This window comes from Asterias rubens, chromosome 4 (genome assembly GCF_902459465.1).
Source record: "Asterias rubens chromosome 4, eAstRub1.3, whole genome shotgun sequence".
Classification (NCBI taxonomy): domain Eukaryota; kingdom Metazoa; phylum Echinodermata; class Asteroidea; order Forcipulatida; family Asteriidae; genus Asterias; species Asterias rubens.
The window spans coordinates 9,600,692-9,618,738 of NC_047065.1; the positions used below are offsets into that span (position 1 = coordinate 9,600,692).

The 18,047-nt window shown below is 41.9% G+C and overlaps 1 protein-coding gene across 1 annotated transcript in view; it reads right to left on the reverse strand.

Annotated features, from left to right (window-relative positions):
* LOC117289194 (protein broad-minded-like) overlaps positions 1–18,047 on the reverse strand; it is a 76,258-nt gene that overhangs the window by 33,999 nt on the left and 24,212 nt on the right. The window contains exons 9-11 of the mRNA XM_033770194.1: positions 11,191–11,252; positions 9,218–9,362; positions 7,165–7,221 (exon numbers count right to left, since the gene is read on the reverse strand). Of these exons, the coding sequence (XP_033626085.1) occupies positions 7,165–7,221; positions 9,218–9,362; positions 11,191–11,252 (264 nt within the window). The remainder of the gene's footprint in view (positions 1–7,164; positions 7,222–9,217; positions 9,363–11,190; positions 11,253–18,047) is intronic.

Consider the following 18,047-nt stretch of genomic DNA (forward strand, 5'->3'; position numbering starts at 1 on the left):
CGGAGAGGTAGATTGAGAACCCATGAGGTAGATTGAGAACATATGAGGTAGATTGAGAATCCAAGAGGTAGATTGAGAACCCATGAGGTAGATTGAGAACCCATGAGGTAGATTGAGAACCTATGAGGTAGATTGAGAACCCATGAGGTAGATTAAAGTTGGCATGACGAATAGGGTATAACTCCACTTCCTAAAACATCAGCCTATGTGTTGAGTGATGTAGCTAAGATGGCAGCAAGCATTAGCCTTGTATGTAATGGTGCAGTAGAACTTTCCATAGATGTACCATGGAAAAATGACAGGTCAACTGCTTGAAGATTGGTCTAGCTTGGTCTTGACCACAAGCCAAGTCTCATGGACCAAACAGTTAGGTGAGGTTGGAAAGGTTCTCAATCTACCTCATAGGTTCTCAATCTACCTCATGAGTTCTCAATCTACATGTACCTCATGGGTTCTCAATCTACCTCATAGGTTCTCAGTCTACCTCATAAGTACTCAATCTACCTCATGGGTTCTCAATCTACCTCACGGGTTCTCAGTCTGTCTCCGGTAATTCAATCTACCTCATAGGTTCTCAATGTACCTCATAGGTTCTCAATGTACCTCATAGGTTCTCAGTCTACCTCAAGGGTTCTCAATCTACCTCATGGGTTCTCAATCTACATAATAGGTTCTCAATGACCTCATAGGTTCTCAATGTACCTCATAGGTTCTCAGTCTACCTCAAGGGTTCTCAGTCTACCTCAAGGGTTCTCAGTCTACCTCAAGGGTTCTCAATCTAACTCATGGGTTCTCAATCTACCTTATAGGTTCTCAATGTACCTCATAGGTTCTCAGTCTACCTCATACATGTAGGTTCTAGTTCTAATCCTAGTTCAACTGTAGCTAAACTAGAAATGCATGAAGCAGTGACTGAGTACAATTCTCTACTTAATAGACCTAAGTGCAGTTACCATCGATCAGGAACTAATACAGACATCAGGCAACAAAGGACTATGTCAAGTCGTGAAAAAGCTTACAGTTGAAAGGCCTGTTCAGAGTCTACCCTCTCATACTTCACAATCGAAGCTCTCACAGGATTTCTTGGAGTTCTGTGGCGACAAGATATCTAATCTTCGGACACCACTTGAGAACTTGCCACCACCCACTTTCGCTTTTACCAACATATCAGCGTCCAATGTGATGCAGAGCTTCCAACCTGTCAGCGAAGATGACATCCTGAAGCTTGTCAAATTAACGGAGATCAAGTTGTGTACTTTAGATCCTATTCCTGCCCCGGTGTTCAGGGAATGCTTAACTGTGCTTCTCCCTGCCATAGCAGATATCATTAACCAGTCTCTACGTACAAGAGTCTTCCCCACATCCTTCAAGTCTGCTTTGGCCGACTATCATGAAGCCAAACCTTGACCCTGACTGTCTAGCACATTAACGCCCAATCTCCAACCTTTCCTTTGTCAGCAAGGTGTTGGAGCGTGTTGTGTGCCGACAACTTCTGAAGCATCTTCATGAAAACTCTCTCTTGGCATCAAGGCAATCTGCTTACAGGCCTTCATACAGTGTAGAGACAGCATTGACGAGGATCCAGAATGACCTGCTCCAATCGCTTGACGACGGAAATGAGGGAATCCTTGTTCTCTTGGACCTGAGAACTGCTTTCGACACCTTGGACCACGGAAGGCTTCTTAACAGACTGAAAGTAACCTACGATGTCTCAAGTAATCCTGCCAACTAGTAGTTAACATGTTATCTCCATGACAGGGAACAACGTGTTATTGTGCATGGTGATATGTCCAAAGCAGTCCCTATTTGCTGGGGAATTCCAATAAGGATCCGTTATTGGTACGCTCCTATTCATATGTTATACGAGGCCTCGAACTGTCGGTGCCCTGTGCCATTGCCGTAATGCCCTCGAAAATAAAGACAATTCAACAATTCACGCCTGCCCTTTTTTTATCCAACTGCCGTTGGTGGCCCTTTTGTAAAATTGTTATATGCATAGTAAATGTCCAGTTGTATGTTTACACATAGTCTTCGCTGGTACACACGCATTAGCTGCCGACAGCATGGCCTGCATGCAAAGCATACATGTAGTTCCTCGGATATGTTAGCTTGTTTATGAGAACAACACAACGTGTAGGCTTTATTTGACCAAAATGACGCCAATTACGATACCTTGGATCGATAGAAAGATTATTTTACTGTAAAATGTAATTTTTTCTCTCCCTTGTTTTGTTTTGTCTTGTTGTTTCGGGGAAGTTTTTGCGGGTTTTTTTTTTAGTAAAAAATGCTGTGATGAAGGAAGACGCATTGATTTTGATCACATGCGCGATTGTGTGAAACAAAATGTTAAAACCTTAGTTTGTAAATTTTTTGTTTTTGCCATGATGCCCCTCAAATTTTACAAAAAGCAATTATTGCCATGCCCTTTTGAACACTAAGTTCGAGGCCTGTTATACTACTCCTCTCCAAGAAATAATTGAATGCCATGGAGTTTATTGCATGATGTATGCGAACAACCTACAACTCTATGTTCAAGTCAAGCAAGGAGAGCAACACCTAGCCATATCAACACTAGAGGCTTGTCTACATGTACGTGATGTACGGTATTGGATGAAGACAAATCAGCTCGTCTTGAACAACAATAAGGCGGAAATTCTCCACGTTACTTCACGCAAGAAGAGATCACAAGAAGTACCTCCTGTCCATATTGGTGAGACCCGGGTCTCATGTTGTGGTGCAGTGAGGGATCTCGGGGTTACACTAGACAGCTATCTATCTTTACGCCAGCATCTGAACATAACATGTCGCAAAACTTCGTTCGCACTTTATAGAATCGGCAAAGTGTGCCATCTTCTCGACAAGCAAACTAAATAAATTCTGGTCCACTCATTTGTAAGCTCTCTTTTATATAACTGCAACTCTATAACTCTCTCTTGTTCGACATTCCCCAAAAAGAACTGAAGTCTCCTGGTTCAATGATGATATTCGTACAGCGAGAAAGATCTGTCGTCAACTGGAGCGGAAATGGCGGAAAAATGGCAAATTGGCAATACAACAACAAGAATATCGCAACCAATGTAAAGTAGTTAGGAATTTGATCAACCAGGCAAAGATCATCCATTATTCATCTCAAGTACAAGAATCCTCAGGAGATCAAAAGAAGCTCTTCAAGATAATTGGTAAGTTGTTGCTCAAACCCAAAACCCCTGTCCTTCCATCCACCTACAATAACCAGGACTTAGCAAATGAGTTCCAGAAATTCTTTGTCACCAAGATTTCAGACATCCGCTCATCATTTTCATCAGTCCCTTACAACGTGCCGCAGACATTGCCACATCTTCAACCAGAGTGTAGACTATCTGTGTTTGAGCCTGCCACTGTTGCTGAGATTCAAAGGGTTATTATGAAATCTCCTTCAAAATCCTGTGAGCTGGATCCAGTATCAACATCCATGATAAAGCAAAACATTGATATATTTGTACCCTACATCACTAAGCTTGTAAACGAATCTCTCAGTTCCGGTTGTTTCCCCGATAGCCTCAAAGTTTCCTAAATCAGGCCGCAAGAAACCAAACCTGGACAAGGAGATATTCAAAAACTACAGACCGGTTGCAAACTTAAAATATCTTGGAAAAGTCATCGAACGACTAGTGTCATCACGTATTTCTGATCACATTCATACTTTCAACCTGTCCGACGTGTTCCAGTCAGCATACAAGCCTTTCCATGGGACCGAGGCTGCACTAGTCCGTGTGAGCAACGATATTCTCTCTTCTATGGACAATGGTAACCTTACAGCACTAGTCCTGCTAGACTTGAGTGCTGCTTTTGACACTGTTGATCATAACATCCTTCTCTCTCGGCTCCAGAATCACCTTGGCATAGAGGACACAGCCCTATCATGGTGCAAATCGTATCTCCACAATAGAACTCAGCATGTACATGTATGTATTGGCACTGCGATATCCGACCCTGTTGTTTTGAACTACTCTGTGCCACAGGGGTCGGTACTCGGCCCGCAGTGGTTTACGCTGTACACTTTACCGATTCGTGACATCATCCTCAAATTTAATCTGAATTACCATGTGTACGCAGACGACACTCAGCTATACATCACGTTTAAATCTTCTCAAGAAAACGCCAATGCATCTATTGCAAGACTTGAGAAATGCATCCAAGAGATTCGACGTTGGACACAACACAACTTCCTGAAGTTAAATGATGATAAGACAGAGTTCCTTTTATTTGGGTCACGTCAACAGTTAACTAAGGTTTCAGTGCCATACATCTCCATCGGTGATGCTCGGATAGCTCCCTCGCTGAAAGCTCGGAACTTGGGGGTTATTTTTGATTCATCGATGACACTTCAGCCACACATCAACAACATTGTTCGTTTATCATCATATCACATCAGGAATATAGGTAAGATTCGCAAGTACTTGGACAAAAGTGCCACTGAAAAGGTCATTCATGCATTTGTTACTTCTCGTCTTGACAACGGCAATGCTCTTCTCTACAGTCTTCCTAACAACCAGATTTCCCGATTTCAACGGCTCCAAAATACTGCTGCCCGCATTGTGACACTGTCTAGAAAATCCTGTTCTATCACCCCCATTCTGAAACAACTACACTGGCTCCCTATCTCTCAACGAATCATCTTCAAGCTGATGCTCATTGTCCACAAAGCTCTAAATGGCAAGGCTCCCCACTATATTTCTGAACTGCTTCAAGTTTACACTCCATCAAGGAATCTTCGATCAAGTTCTATGCTTCTCCTCATTGAACCCAAGTCTCGACACTCATGGGGTGACAGGTCTTTTTCTTCAGCCGCGCCACGCATCTGGAACTCTCTACCACTTAATCTTCGATCTTGTGTTTGTATCGCAAAATTCAAGTCTCTTCTCAAAACTTATCTTATGTCACAGGTTTTCAATGACTGATTTTGTTGTGTCTGTTTTTCTTTGTGTTGTGTTTTGTTTTTGTTTTGTTTTTGGTTTTACTGCGCCTTGAACACCCAGCAGGGTGGATATGTGCGCATTACAAGTCTTATTATTATTATTATTATTATTATAGCTAAACTTGAACGTATCCAGAATTCTGCTGCCCGTCTGGTTTCACATTCCACTAAGCGCAAATACATCACTCCGGTTCTTAAAGAATTACAGTGGCTTCCCATCTCTTCTAGAATTCAGTACAAGCTCCTCATCACTACTTTTAAAGCAATCCATGGAACATGCCCCAGCTACCTGTCTGATCTCATCATCCCTTATGTACCAGCCCGTCCACTCCGTTCATCATCACAACATCTTCTCACCATACCATCCGTACGCACTAAATCCTTCTGTTCTACGACTTTCTCTAGTGCCACCCCCAACTTTGGAACTCTCTTCCCGGCTACATTTGCTCTCCACAGAGCTTAGAACAATTCAAAACTCTGCTTATCCCATTTGTTTTCTAATGCTATTGTTCAGCTTAATTATTTTGTTTGCTTATTGTTAGTGTATTTATAATGTTAATTGGTTGCACAAGTTTTTAGTGTATTTATAATGTTAATTGGTTGCACAAGTATTTGCCTTTTGTTTTTTTGGTAAAGCGCATTGGTATTTCTTTCCGTTACAAAATGCGCTATATAAGAATTAGCTATTATTATTATTAAGGTAGACTGAGAACCCATGAGGTAGACCGAGTACCCATGAGGTAGACCGAGTACCCATGAGGAAAACCCAGTACCCATGAGGTACATGTAGACCGTGTACCCATGAGGTAGACCGAGTACCCGTGAGATAGACTGAGTACCCATGAGATAGACTGAGTATCCATGAGGTGGTTGGAGTACCCATGAGGTAGACTAAGGTTGTCTGAGGACCTACACAGGTGGTCTGAGTACCCATGAGGTAAACCGAGTACCCATGAGGTGGTCTGAGTACCCATGAGGTGGTCTGAGTACCAATAAGGTAGACTGAGTACCCATTAGGTGGTCTGAGTATCCATGAGATTGACTTAGTACCCATTAGGTGGCCTAAATACTTATGAGGTAGACTGAGTACCCATTAGGTGGCCTGAGTACCCATGAGGTAGACCGAGTAACCATTAGGTGGCCTGAGTACCCATGAGGTAGACCGTGTACCCATTTCATGGTCCCATGAGGTAGACCGTGGACCGTGTACCCATGAGGTAGACCGAGTACCAATTAGGTGGCCTGAGTACCCATGAGGTAGACTAATTACCCATTAGGTGGCCTGAGTACCCTTGAGGTAGACCGAGTACCCATTAGTTGGCCTGAGTACCCATTAGGTGGCCTGAGTACCCATGAGGTAGACCGAGTACCCCTAAGGTGGCCTGAGTACCCATTAGGTAGCCTGAGTACCCATGAGGTAGACCGAGTACCCATTAGGTGGCCCGAGTACCCATGAGGTAGACTGAGTACCCATTAGGTGGCCTGAGTACCCATGAGGTAGACCGAGTACCCATGAGGTAGACCGTGTACCCATTTCATGGTCCCATGAGGTAGACCGTAGACCGTGTACCCATGAGGTAGACCGAGTACCCATTAGGTGGCCTGAGTACCCATGAGGTAGACTGAGTACCCATTAGGTGGCCTGAGTACCCATGAGGTAGACTGAGTACCCATTAGGTGGCCTGAGTACCCATGAGGTAGACCGAGTACCCATTAGGTGGCCTGAGTACCCATGAGGTAGACCGAGTACAAATTAGGAGGCCTGAGTACCCATGAGGTAGACCGAGTAACAATTAGGTGGCCTGAGTACCCATGAGGTAGACTGAGTACCCATTAGGTGGCCTGAGTACCCATTAGGTGGCCTGAGTGTCCATGAGGTAGACCGAGTACCCATGAGGTAGACCGAGACTGAATACCCAAAGTTAGATTGAGTATCTGGAGGTAGTTTGAATACCCATAAGTTAGATTGAGTATCCGTGAGGTACATGTACATGTACATGTACATGTACATGTACATGTACATGTAGTCTACTGAGTACCAATGAGGAGGTAGATCGAGTCAAATGGGAGGTACATTGGTTGCCCCAAGTCCACAAAGAATTTCCCCCAAAAATGATAGACCACATTTTATGCAGGTGCGTTTTGAATGTGCAAGGAAAAAAGAGTCTTAGGATGTGTGCAATCATGCTACTGGAAGTTCTACTTACTAGGCTGTGGTTGTTTTCTAGATATCTTATGACAGCAGTACGGCCATAATTTCCATGCTGTAAGAGAAAAGAAAATACTGTAGAGAATATTTTCTGTAACAGTTACAATGAATTCACTTAACTTAACACTCTCCCATGCTCACCCACGTTGATTACTTTTTTTTATTTACATTTCCATTTATTTCTTGTTGTTGTTCATAAGGTCAAACAAAAATGGGGATTGCCCTTTCACCTGATTTTTTGTCTGGGTCGGTCAGTCGATAATAATTTTTTTTTTTTTTTAGATGTCGAAGAATGCCCAAAACTGCATTAACATTTCATGAAAGATCTAGTTGTCAAAGAAGCAAGGTATTTTATCTTATACATCTTGCTTCAAGCACTCTTTTTGCGTCTTTTTTTGGCAAATTCCTTCAAAAACAATTTCCAAGAGTCATTGCATTCACCATGTTTTTCGTCCGTTCAATAAACGAGCGATAGCATTGAAGGGCATTACTTGCAACAGCGCCCTCTGTTGTTCAATGGATTGTTAGACTGGTTCCTTGTATAATCGTGACGTCGGATAAACGGGCGTATGGTTTGATATGTGTGTGAGGGGGAAATCGATCTCTTTTGTGAACGTAAAATACCACGACTGTGTTGCACCATAATTGCAATGGATAATAATTGTTGTTGTCGACCATAAGAAGTCGGCCGAAAAACAATTTTTTGTGTCAAATCTACCATTTTGAGCATAAAATATTAATGAAATCACAATTCTGAAAAAAAAATAAAAGGGAAAACCAAAAGAAAATAATAATAGCTTAAATAAAACGCGACAAAGATTTTCCTCATTTTACGGTCGGTCGGGATAGGGCAATCCAACATTTTTTTGTTTAGGCCTAATATCGTTGTCACAAAGAGACCAGGGGCCAATTTCACGAAACTGCGTAAGTCCACTTGCTCAACATTTATGGCGCCATAAATCTTGCGCAAGTGGACTTACGCAGTTGTGTAACGTTTTGTGAAATCGGCTGCATGACTTTAGTCATAGACAACAAATAATTTCCTAAAATGTTCTGTATTTCTTGTTTTCTTTCGCCACCGTAAAGAGGCCATACGTTGGTTGACGCTACAGCCAATAAACAGTCATGGTGTTACTTCACATGACAAATACAATGGCCTAACAACTCTTGCAACCATCTTTGTATAACAAAAGGACAAATGTCTTTAATTGTGGATTTTGGCGCATGAAATCCAGTACAATTTATCTTTTTCGTTGTTATGGGGCAAACAAAGGATAACACAGTGAGTGCATGCACACATGCAATGTTCCTGCTCGATTCCAGGTCTATTTCAGGCATTCCTGGACATTCATGTAAACAAGTTTTGTTGAAAACGTCAAATATCTAGTACGTAGAGATTTTTTACCTTCAAGTTTTTTCCTTAGAAATTACCTTTCGGGTGAAAACAATCAGAGGTTGAACAACAAAACTGTTCAAGTTATATCAATATTTGTACCCATTTTACCAGAGATATTTAAAAATTAGTTTCTCACCAGGACCCCTGGCTTATTTTGTTAATACAGTTATTGTGTGGTAAAGTTTTATTGGTCGAGAACCAATTACGTGATGTGATACAAAAACGCATGTTCCATTGCTTCACAGCGGGGAGGGTAACATGAGTTTTGTTTACTGATGTACATTACATGTACCTTGTTTGTTTCCACCGTTGGCCAAATTGCAGGGCCGAATTGCAGGGCTGTGTATGAAATACCCGTGGGTTAGAAGAAACAGTAAAGAATTGTTTCTTAGTTTAACTATTGAACTATGCATACTCATCAGTCGTAATAATGTTTGAAGATGACAACAGAGCTTCGAGAAGAGGAATAACCATTGTACCAAGGTACATGTATAACAAAACAATTTTTTGCATGCTGTGGAGGGGGTCCATGGGTTTTGTACATCCTTGAGGGGCAAATAACACCCTTCACCTCCATTGCCATTACCTCCTCGGGTGTACAAAACACCATGGACCTCGCTACAGTGTGCAACAGTTGTATAATGAAGACTCTTACCATCCATTTCCCAAACCAGCTTGCCCTGGGATCAATGATAGAGATACAGTACAGAGGAGTAAGAAGCTGGCATGAGGATGTCATAGACTCATGTGGTTCAGTCATTAATAGATTAAGGGTAGACTCTGTCACTTCATCCAGGAATCTGCATATAACAGAAACATCTATATACATGTAAAGTATGTACATTATTTTTGTCTTTTTGTTTTGGTCTCGGTCTCGGATACCTTGGTCTTGGTCTCGAACTGCAAAATGTCACAGTCTCGGAGGGCTGGTCTGGGTCTTGGTCTCGGACTGCAAAATGTCTCGGTCTCGGAGGGCTGGTCTGGGTCTTGGTCTCGGACTGCAAAATGTCTCTGTCTCGGAGGGCTGGTCTGGGTCTTGGTCTCGGACTGCAAAATGTCTCGGTCTTGGAGGGCTGGTCTAGGTCTTGGTCTCGGACTGCAAAATGTCTCGGTCTCGGAGGGCTGGTCTGGGTCTTGGTCTCGGACTGCAAAATGTCTCGGTCTTGGAGGGCTGGTCTGGGTCTTGGTCTCGGACTGCAAAATGTCTCGGTCTTGGAGGGCTGGTCTGGGTCTTGGTCTCGGACTGCAAAATGTCTCGGTCTTGGAGGGCTGGTCTGGGTCTTGGTCTCGGACTGCAAAATGTCTCGGTCTTGGAGGGCTGGTCTGGGTCTTGGTCTCGGTCTGCAAAATGTCTCGGTCTCGGAGGGCTGGTCTGGGTCTTGGTCTCGGACTGCAAAATGTCTCGGTCTTGGAGGGCTGGTCTGGGTCTTGGTCTCGGACTGCAAAATGTCTCGGTCTTGGAGGGCTTGTTTGGGTCTTGGTCTCGGACTGCAAAATGTCTCGGTCTCGGAGGGCTGGTCTGGGTCTCGGTCTAGGACTGCAAAATGTCTCGGTCTTGGAGGGCTGGTCTAGGTCTTGGTCTCGGACTGCAAAATGTCTCGGTCTTGGAGGGCTGGTCTGGGTCTTGGTCTCGGACTGCAAAATGTCTCGGTCTTGGAGGGCTTGTTTGGGTCTTGGTCTCGGACTGCAAAATGTCTCGGTCTCGGAGGGCTGGTCTGGGTCTTGGTCTCGGACTGCAAAATGTCTCGGTCTTGGAGGGCTGGTCTGGGTCTTGGTCTCGGACTGCAAAATGTCTCGGTCTTGGAGGGCTTGTTTGGGTCTTGGTCTCGGACTGCAAAATGTCTCGGTCTCGGAGGGCTGGTCTGGGTCTTGGTCTCGGACTGCAAAATGTCTCGGTCTTGGAGGGCTGGTCTGGGTCTTGGTCTCGGACTGCAAAATGTCTCGGTCTCGGAGGGCTGGTCTGGGTCTTGGTCTCGGACTGCAAAATGTCTCGGTCTTGGAGGGCTTGTTTGGGTCTTGGTCTCGGACTGCAAAATGTCTCGGTCTCGGAGGGCTGGTCTGGGTCTTGGTCTCGGACTGCAAAATGTCTCGGTCTTGGAGGGCTGGTCTGGGTCTTGGTCTCGGACTGCAAAATGTCTCGGTCTCCGAGGGCTGCTCTTGGTCTCGGTCTCGGACTGCAAAATGTCTCGGTCTCAGAGGGCTGGTCTGGGTCTTGGTCTCGGACTGCAAAATGTCTCGGTCTTGGAGGGCTGGTCTGGGTCTTGGTCTCGAACTGCAAAATGTCTCGGTCTCGGAGGGCTGGTCTGGGTCTTGGTCTCGGACTGCAAAATGTCTCGGTCTTGGAGGGCTGGTCTGGGTCTTGGTCTCGGACTGTAAAATGTCTCGGTCTTGGAGGGCTGGTCTGGGTCTTGGTCTCGGACTGCAAAATTTCTCGGTCTTGGAGGGCTGGTCTTGGTCTTGGTCTCGGACTGCAAAATGTCTCGATCTCGGAGGGCTGGTCTGGGTCTTGGTCTCGGACTGCAAAATGTCTCGGTCTTGGAGGGCTGGTCTGGGTCTTGGTCTCGGACTGCAAAATGTCTCGGTCTCAGAGAGTTGGTCTGGGTCTCGGTCACAAATTGTGGTACATACCTGTCAGGAAATCGCACCCAGTAAGTTGGAATCTCCAGGTTAAATTCATTCATCAAGCGGAACTACAAACAAAACAAAAAGTTAACACTCTAGACAATCTCAATCAGGTTAAAAAAAAATATTATATATGTATACATACAGTTCCAGCCGCAAGTAATTCCAAACCCCCGCGAGTTCGGAACGGGTACCCGCGAGTAAACTGCGTGGCGGGTAAGGGGACCCCCGGGGTCCACGCGAGCGGTGGTACTTGCGAGTGGCAAGTTTTGCAGGGCACACGAAGGTCCCCGCAACAAGTCTAGTTATAACTTCACGAATGGGTTAGCATGAATACCTTCAACGATAATAGGGAAGGCGGCCTGAATAATTGTACACAAAAGAATTCTTTAATGCCGCTTGAGACTTTGAAGAATGTCCGTTTCCGTCTTTTAAGAATGCTGTCATTCGAGTTGGGGTACAACCTCCCCTCCTTGTTATATTTTTGCCGTTCTGGGACAATAAAAAAAATTTATGGTAAAATGGCCGCTGTATTCCGACTGATAATATTGCCCGCATTCGAGTTGGGGAACATTTTTTTACAAGTTAAGAATGTCGGACCTCCCCTTGTTGTTATATTTTTGCCGTTGTGGGACAATAAACAATTTTTGTTTAATGGTAGAATGTCCGTTTCCGTCTTTTAACAGTGCCTGCATTCGAGTTTGGGAATTTTTTTTTTGCAAGCTAGAAATTGCCGTTGTGGGACAATGCATTTAATGTTCTTCTTTTAAAAGGTAGAATGCCGGTTTCCATCTTTTAATATTGCCGGCATTCGAGTTGGGGAACATTTTCTTATACGTTACGAATGTCGGACCTCCCCTCGTTGTTATATATTTTTGCCGTTGTGGGACAATGCATTCAATATTTTTCTTTTAAATGGTAGAATGTCCGTCTTCCGACTTTTAATATTGCCCGCATTCCAGTATTGGGGAACATTTTTTTACATGTTAAGAATGTGGGACCTCCCCTCGTTGTTATATTTTTGCCGTTGTGGGACAATGCATTTAATACTTTTTTTTTAAATGGTAGAATGTCCGTATTCCGTCTTTTATTATTGCCCGCATTCCAGTATTGGGGAACATTTTTTTACACGCTAATAATGTCGGACCTAGTTGTTATATTTTTGCCGTTGTAGGAAAATTTTTCTTTTAAACTGTAGAATGTCTGTCTTTCGACTTTTAATATTGCCCGCATTCCAGTACTGGGGAACATTTTTTTACAAGCTAATAATGTCGGAACTACCCTCGTTGTTATATTTTTGCTGTTGTGGGAAAATGCATTTAATAATTATCTTTTAAAAGGTAGAATGTCCGTATTGCCCGCATTCCAGTATTGGGGAACATTTTTTTACAAGCTAATAATGTCGGACCTCCCCTCGTTGTTATATTTTTGTCGTTGTGGGAAAATGCATTTAATACTTTTCTTTTAAAAGGTAGAATGTCCGTCTTCCGACTTTTAAGCTTGCCGGCATTCGAGTTGGGGAACATTTTTTTACAAGCTAATAATGTCGGACCTACCCTCGTTGTTATATTTTTGCCGTTGTGGGAAAATGCATTTAATAATTTTCTTTTAAATGGTAGAATGTCCGTCTTCCGACTTTTAATATTGCCCGCATTCCAGTATTGGGGAACATTTTTTTTACAAGCTAATAATGTCGGACCTACCCCGTTATTATATTTTTGCCGTTGTGGGAAAATGCATTTAATATTTTTCTTTTAAATGGTAATGTCCGTATTCCGTCTTTAAATATTGCTGGCATTTGAGTTGGGGAACCTTTTTTTTTACAAGCTAAAATGTCGGACCTACCCTCGTTGTTATATTTTTGCCGTTGTGGGACAATGCATTTAATATTTTTCTTATAAATGGTAGAATGTCCGTATTCCGTCTTTTAATATTACCCGCATTCCAGTATTGGGGAACATTTTTTTACAAGCTAATAATGTCGGAACTACCCTCGTTGTTATATTTTTGCCGTTGTGGGAAAATGCATTTAATAATTTTCTTTTAAAAGGTAGAATGTCCGTATTGCCCGCATTCCAGTATTGGGGAACATTTTTTTACAAGCTAATAATGTCAGAACTACCCTCGTTGTTATATTTTTGTCGTTGTGGGAAAATGCATTTAATAATTTTCTTTTAAAGGGTAGAATGTCCGTCTTCCGACTTTTAACATTGCCGGCATTCGAGTTGGGGAACATTTTTTTACAAGCTAATAATGTCGGACCTACCCCGTTGTTATATTTTTGCCATTGTGGGAAAATGAATTTAATATTTTTCTTTTAAATGGTAATGTCCGTATTCTGTCTTTAAATATTGCTGGCGTTCAAGTTAGGGAACATTTGTTTACAAGTTAATAATGGCGGACCTACCCTGTTGTTATATTTTTGCCGTTGTGGGAAAATGCATTTAATATTTTTCTTTTAAATTGTAGAATGTCCGTCTTCCGACTTTTAATATTGCCCGCATTCCAGTATTGGGGAACATTTGTTAACAAGTTAAGAATGTCGGACATCCTTTCTTTGTTGTAATTTTTGCAATAAAGATGTTTCCAGGATTTGGGAATTTTTTTTAATTTGAACATCAGAACATTGGCAGATGTGTATATTTTCAGTGAATTATAAAGATGTTTATTCTGGGTGCGCTTCCAATCCAAAACAGCGAGGTATAGGGCCCAAGAGAAGTACAAATAAAAAGCAACGATCCGATCTGAGGAACAATCGATAAATTGTACATAAAACAGCCACGACCACTACAGAATCCTGAACATGCTCTCGTCATGCCCCTTGTAGTCAGTTCATGGTTCTTGGAATTATTTTCGAAGATGTACATGTACCAACAAGATTTTGAAAAATCTTTTTGTATAAACTCGTTATAAAAAATATCGCAAAAGAGGGTAGTTCTGGTATTTGCCAATTTATTTTGATTGAGAATTTAGATTAAATTTGAAGCAGCCTTTTTGAAAGATTCTAGAAGTCTACAGGCTTGTATCATTTGTTGAATTTTTGTTTTACCTTTGATGACCCAATTTTGTGCTTTACAGTAAACGTTTGTATTTTGTTGACCCAGTGAAGTCAATAAACAATGTCGGCATCAAGAGCTATTACGGTATCAGTTAAATCATGGAGGTAGAGTAATACCTCTTAATGGTTAAATGTATTTTATTCCCTATCCTCCTTTCCAGAAAATAAGTAAATATAGATCTTCTTTGGTAAAATTTGCAAATCAGTAATTCATTCTGCAAAAAAATTGAAGAGGTTAAGTTGTCGGTAGTTGCCATCATATTTTTACTGTACAGAACGTATTAGTTAAAATATTTATATTATTCAAAGTTTTTTAGAATTTGCTTTGTTCTTTAATCTGATTAACAATAAATACAAATTAGGAAGGATAACCCTGTAATATTCATTATATTCAAAACTTTCTTTGTAAAATGTTTTCCACATCATGATGTTTACCCGTCGTCGTCACCACGACCCTGGTTTTGCTCTGTAGAAAAATGGACATGTACAGCAATCGCAGCCAGGTCACCCGACCTCCAACGAGTTTTTTTAAGCAAATTAACGACAAACTTGTATTATTATCATTTTTTGTTTGCCGTTCTTCTTTTCGTTTTTATGGGCCGAGTTCAATAACACCTCTAAATAAAAATAGAAAAGAGGAAGGTTTTAATGAGTTTTTTTAATGTCTATATAGGAGGGGGATCTCTGATGTTGATTAGAGAGTTAATTATTTGTTGTAAAATCCTGTAAAGTTATCGATCACTCATACAACATAACATGCATATTATTTCATAATCACAGTTCCAAAATGTAAAATTCTAGAACTACTGCTACAAACAAAGCAAAACAGAACATATGTTTCAACTGGTGACAAACAATTGCACATTGTATGTTACATTTGCATAGGAGATAAAGAATAATAATTTTGGTTTTTACCACTACACCGATGTGTATAAGTACGATGTGTATAAGAACGGTACTTTCCCGAGTCCTGCAAAAAAACACTGGCTTTAAATTTAAAAGTTTATCAAGGCAAGGCCAACAAAACCTTGCTCCAACCAGCGAGGTAGAAATAGACGAAACCATCTACCAAAAAAAAAACCAGAATGCCTCCCCCCCCCCAAAAAAAAACAAAAAAAACAAAACAAAAAAAACAAGCCAGCCACTCCAGGCCTCACAGCCAGCGACAACATTCCCATAGATGTGCCCCAATCATAAAAAGTTATACAAAGTTGTTACACCATGTTGTAAATTGATACTAAGTATAACAATACTTAAAAATTTTTGCTTTGTACGCCGCCTGCTCACGCTGTTTGACAACAACTGGGACTCCTTAAGCTTATCATCAGTCAGCCATATTAAAAGACGGAATACGGACATTCTACTTCAAAAGAAAAATGTTTAAGTAAGTTTTCCCACAACGGCAAAAATATAACAACGAGGGGAGGAACGACATTTTAAACTTGTAAACAAATGTTCCCGACTCGAATGCTGGCAATATTAAAATACGGAATACGGACATATAAGAAAAATGTTTAAATCCATTTTCCCACAACGGCAAAGATATAATGAGGGGAGGTCCGACTTCTTAACGTGTAAAAAAAAATTTCCCGAACTGGAATGCCGGCAATATTAAAAGACAGATTACGGACATTCTACCTTAAAAAAAAAATGTTTCAGTAAATTTTTCCACAAGGGCAAAAATATAACAACGAGGGGATGTCCGACATTTTTAACTTGTCAAAAAATGTCCCCTGACTTGAATGCCGGCAATATTAAAAGACGGAATACGGACATTCTACCTTAAAAGAAAAATCTTTAAGTCCATTTTTCCACAACGGCAAAAATATAACGAGGGGAGGTCCGACATTTTAAACTTGTAAAAAAATGTTCCCCAACTCGAATGCCGGCAATATTGAAAGACGGACTATGGACATTCCTACCTTAACAGAAAAATATGACGAGGGGAGGTCGGCTTCTTAGCTTGTAAAAAACGTTCCCAAATACTGGAATGCCGGCAATAACAAAGTCGGAATACGGACATTATACCATTTTAAAAATAATTGTTTTTGTCCCACAACGGCAAAAATATAACAAAGAGGGGAGGTCCGACAAAGGGGGAAATGATTGTGCCATTTTCAATGTTTTCTGTAACATCGACCATAACGGCACTTGGGGACGGTCTATGGACGGCAATATTAAAAATTCTCAGTGTCGAAACCAAATGGTTGCCTAATAAAAATTGTACAATGCTGGAAAGTTTTGAAATGGCATAAATTAAAAAGACGAGTAGGCCAATGGACATTCTTTTCTTACCAACTAATTGTTTTGTAAGTAATACACAAATGTCCCACAACGACAAGTTATTAAAAAGATGGGAGTTATATTAAATGGAGGAATGATTGCAATCCCAACCATGTCAAGCTCGTTCCCACGGGTCAGGAATCCACACTCAGTCATGTTATAAACGCTGGCAACGAGTGTGAGGAATAAGGGGAAATCCCAGACTGAGCAATATTTGGAGAAACACGTGCACGATGTCACGGACCCTCATTGGACAACACTTTCGGTTGCCACTTTTCATGAATGAAGTGGACGGGATCAAATCGTTGAATCATTTGACTGGCTGGTCTGTAAATATTGTGTAGGCACCTGGTGGATACAATGGGAAACTTTCTGCCAATCACCAAGAGAGGGCGCTCTTCACCAGGTAATGTCAACAACTTAGGAATAGGAGAAGCATGAGTGACGGTCACTGACAGCAAAATACCTTGTGTTTTGCGTGTTTTTGATTTTGTATTTTAGATTTAGCCAAACTGTTTTTTGTTTTTCATAACACATTGCCATCATAAACCAAACTGTTCTGGACCAGGACGTACTGGACACGAGTTCCCCAAGGATAACAAGCGGTGTGCATGAGTTTTTGGGAGTGCTTCTTCTAGGGCAATTAGCAAAAATTCCAAAATGCTGACCTACCAAAAATTGAGAAGGAATCTGAAGTTTAGTTGTATGACAATGTATCTGATTTAATTTTCAAGAGGCTGAGAGACTTCTAAATATTTTTTGAGTATTTTTTAATTTTTAGCATTTACCATTGTTTGCTATAGAAGTTGTGCACTCTTACCTTTCAAAAAGTCTCAAGGAGAACATTAACTGTAAATCTCCAGAATAAGAAAAGCCGGGAAGGTGCAGAGAAAATCGTCTCAACATGTGCTATGTCAAACGTCATTTTTGTAAAGAAAATATGAATTTGTAAGAGTGGAAATAAAGACACAAGACACAGGTGTGGTATTTGATTTACTCTTAATAGTGAAATATACCGTTTAGTTATTTTAGTGAGGTGTGTACTCCATGGAATAAAACTCCAAACGAACGGCAGCATTATGTTTCATGGGTATACAGCATTCGCTGTTGTATTCAACACAACAGCTTTATGCATCAGTGATTGCCAAACAAAGGCCCCCGTTGAGCCCACGAAGCCGTTTGCGGGTTGCGGGGCCATTTGCGAGGCCCCGCAAATCTCTTGCGTGGTCCCCGTTAATTTTCTCGTGGGCCCCCTCACCCCACGGTGATTTTGCGGGGGTCCCCGCCACGTACTCGTTGCCCCTCGCGGGTTACCCTCGGGGGTTTGGAATTACTTGTAGCTGGTGCTGGTACCAACCGCAAGTAATTCAAAGCCCCCGAGGGTAACCCGCGAGGGGCAACGAGTACGTGGCGGGGACCCCCGCAAAATACCCGCGGGGGTGAGGGGGCCCAACGACAAAACTATACTAACGAGGGTAGGTCCGACCTTGTTAGCTTGTAAACAAATGTTCCCCAACTCGAA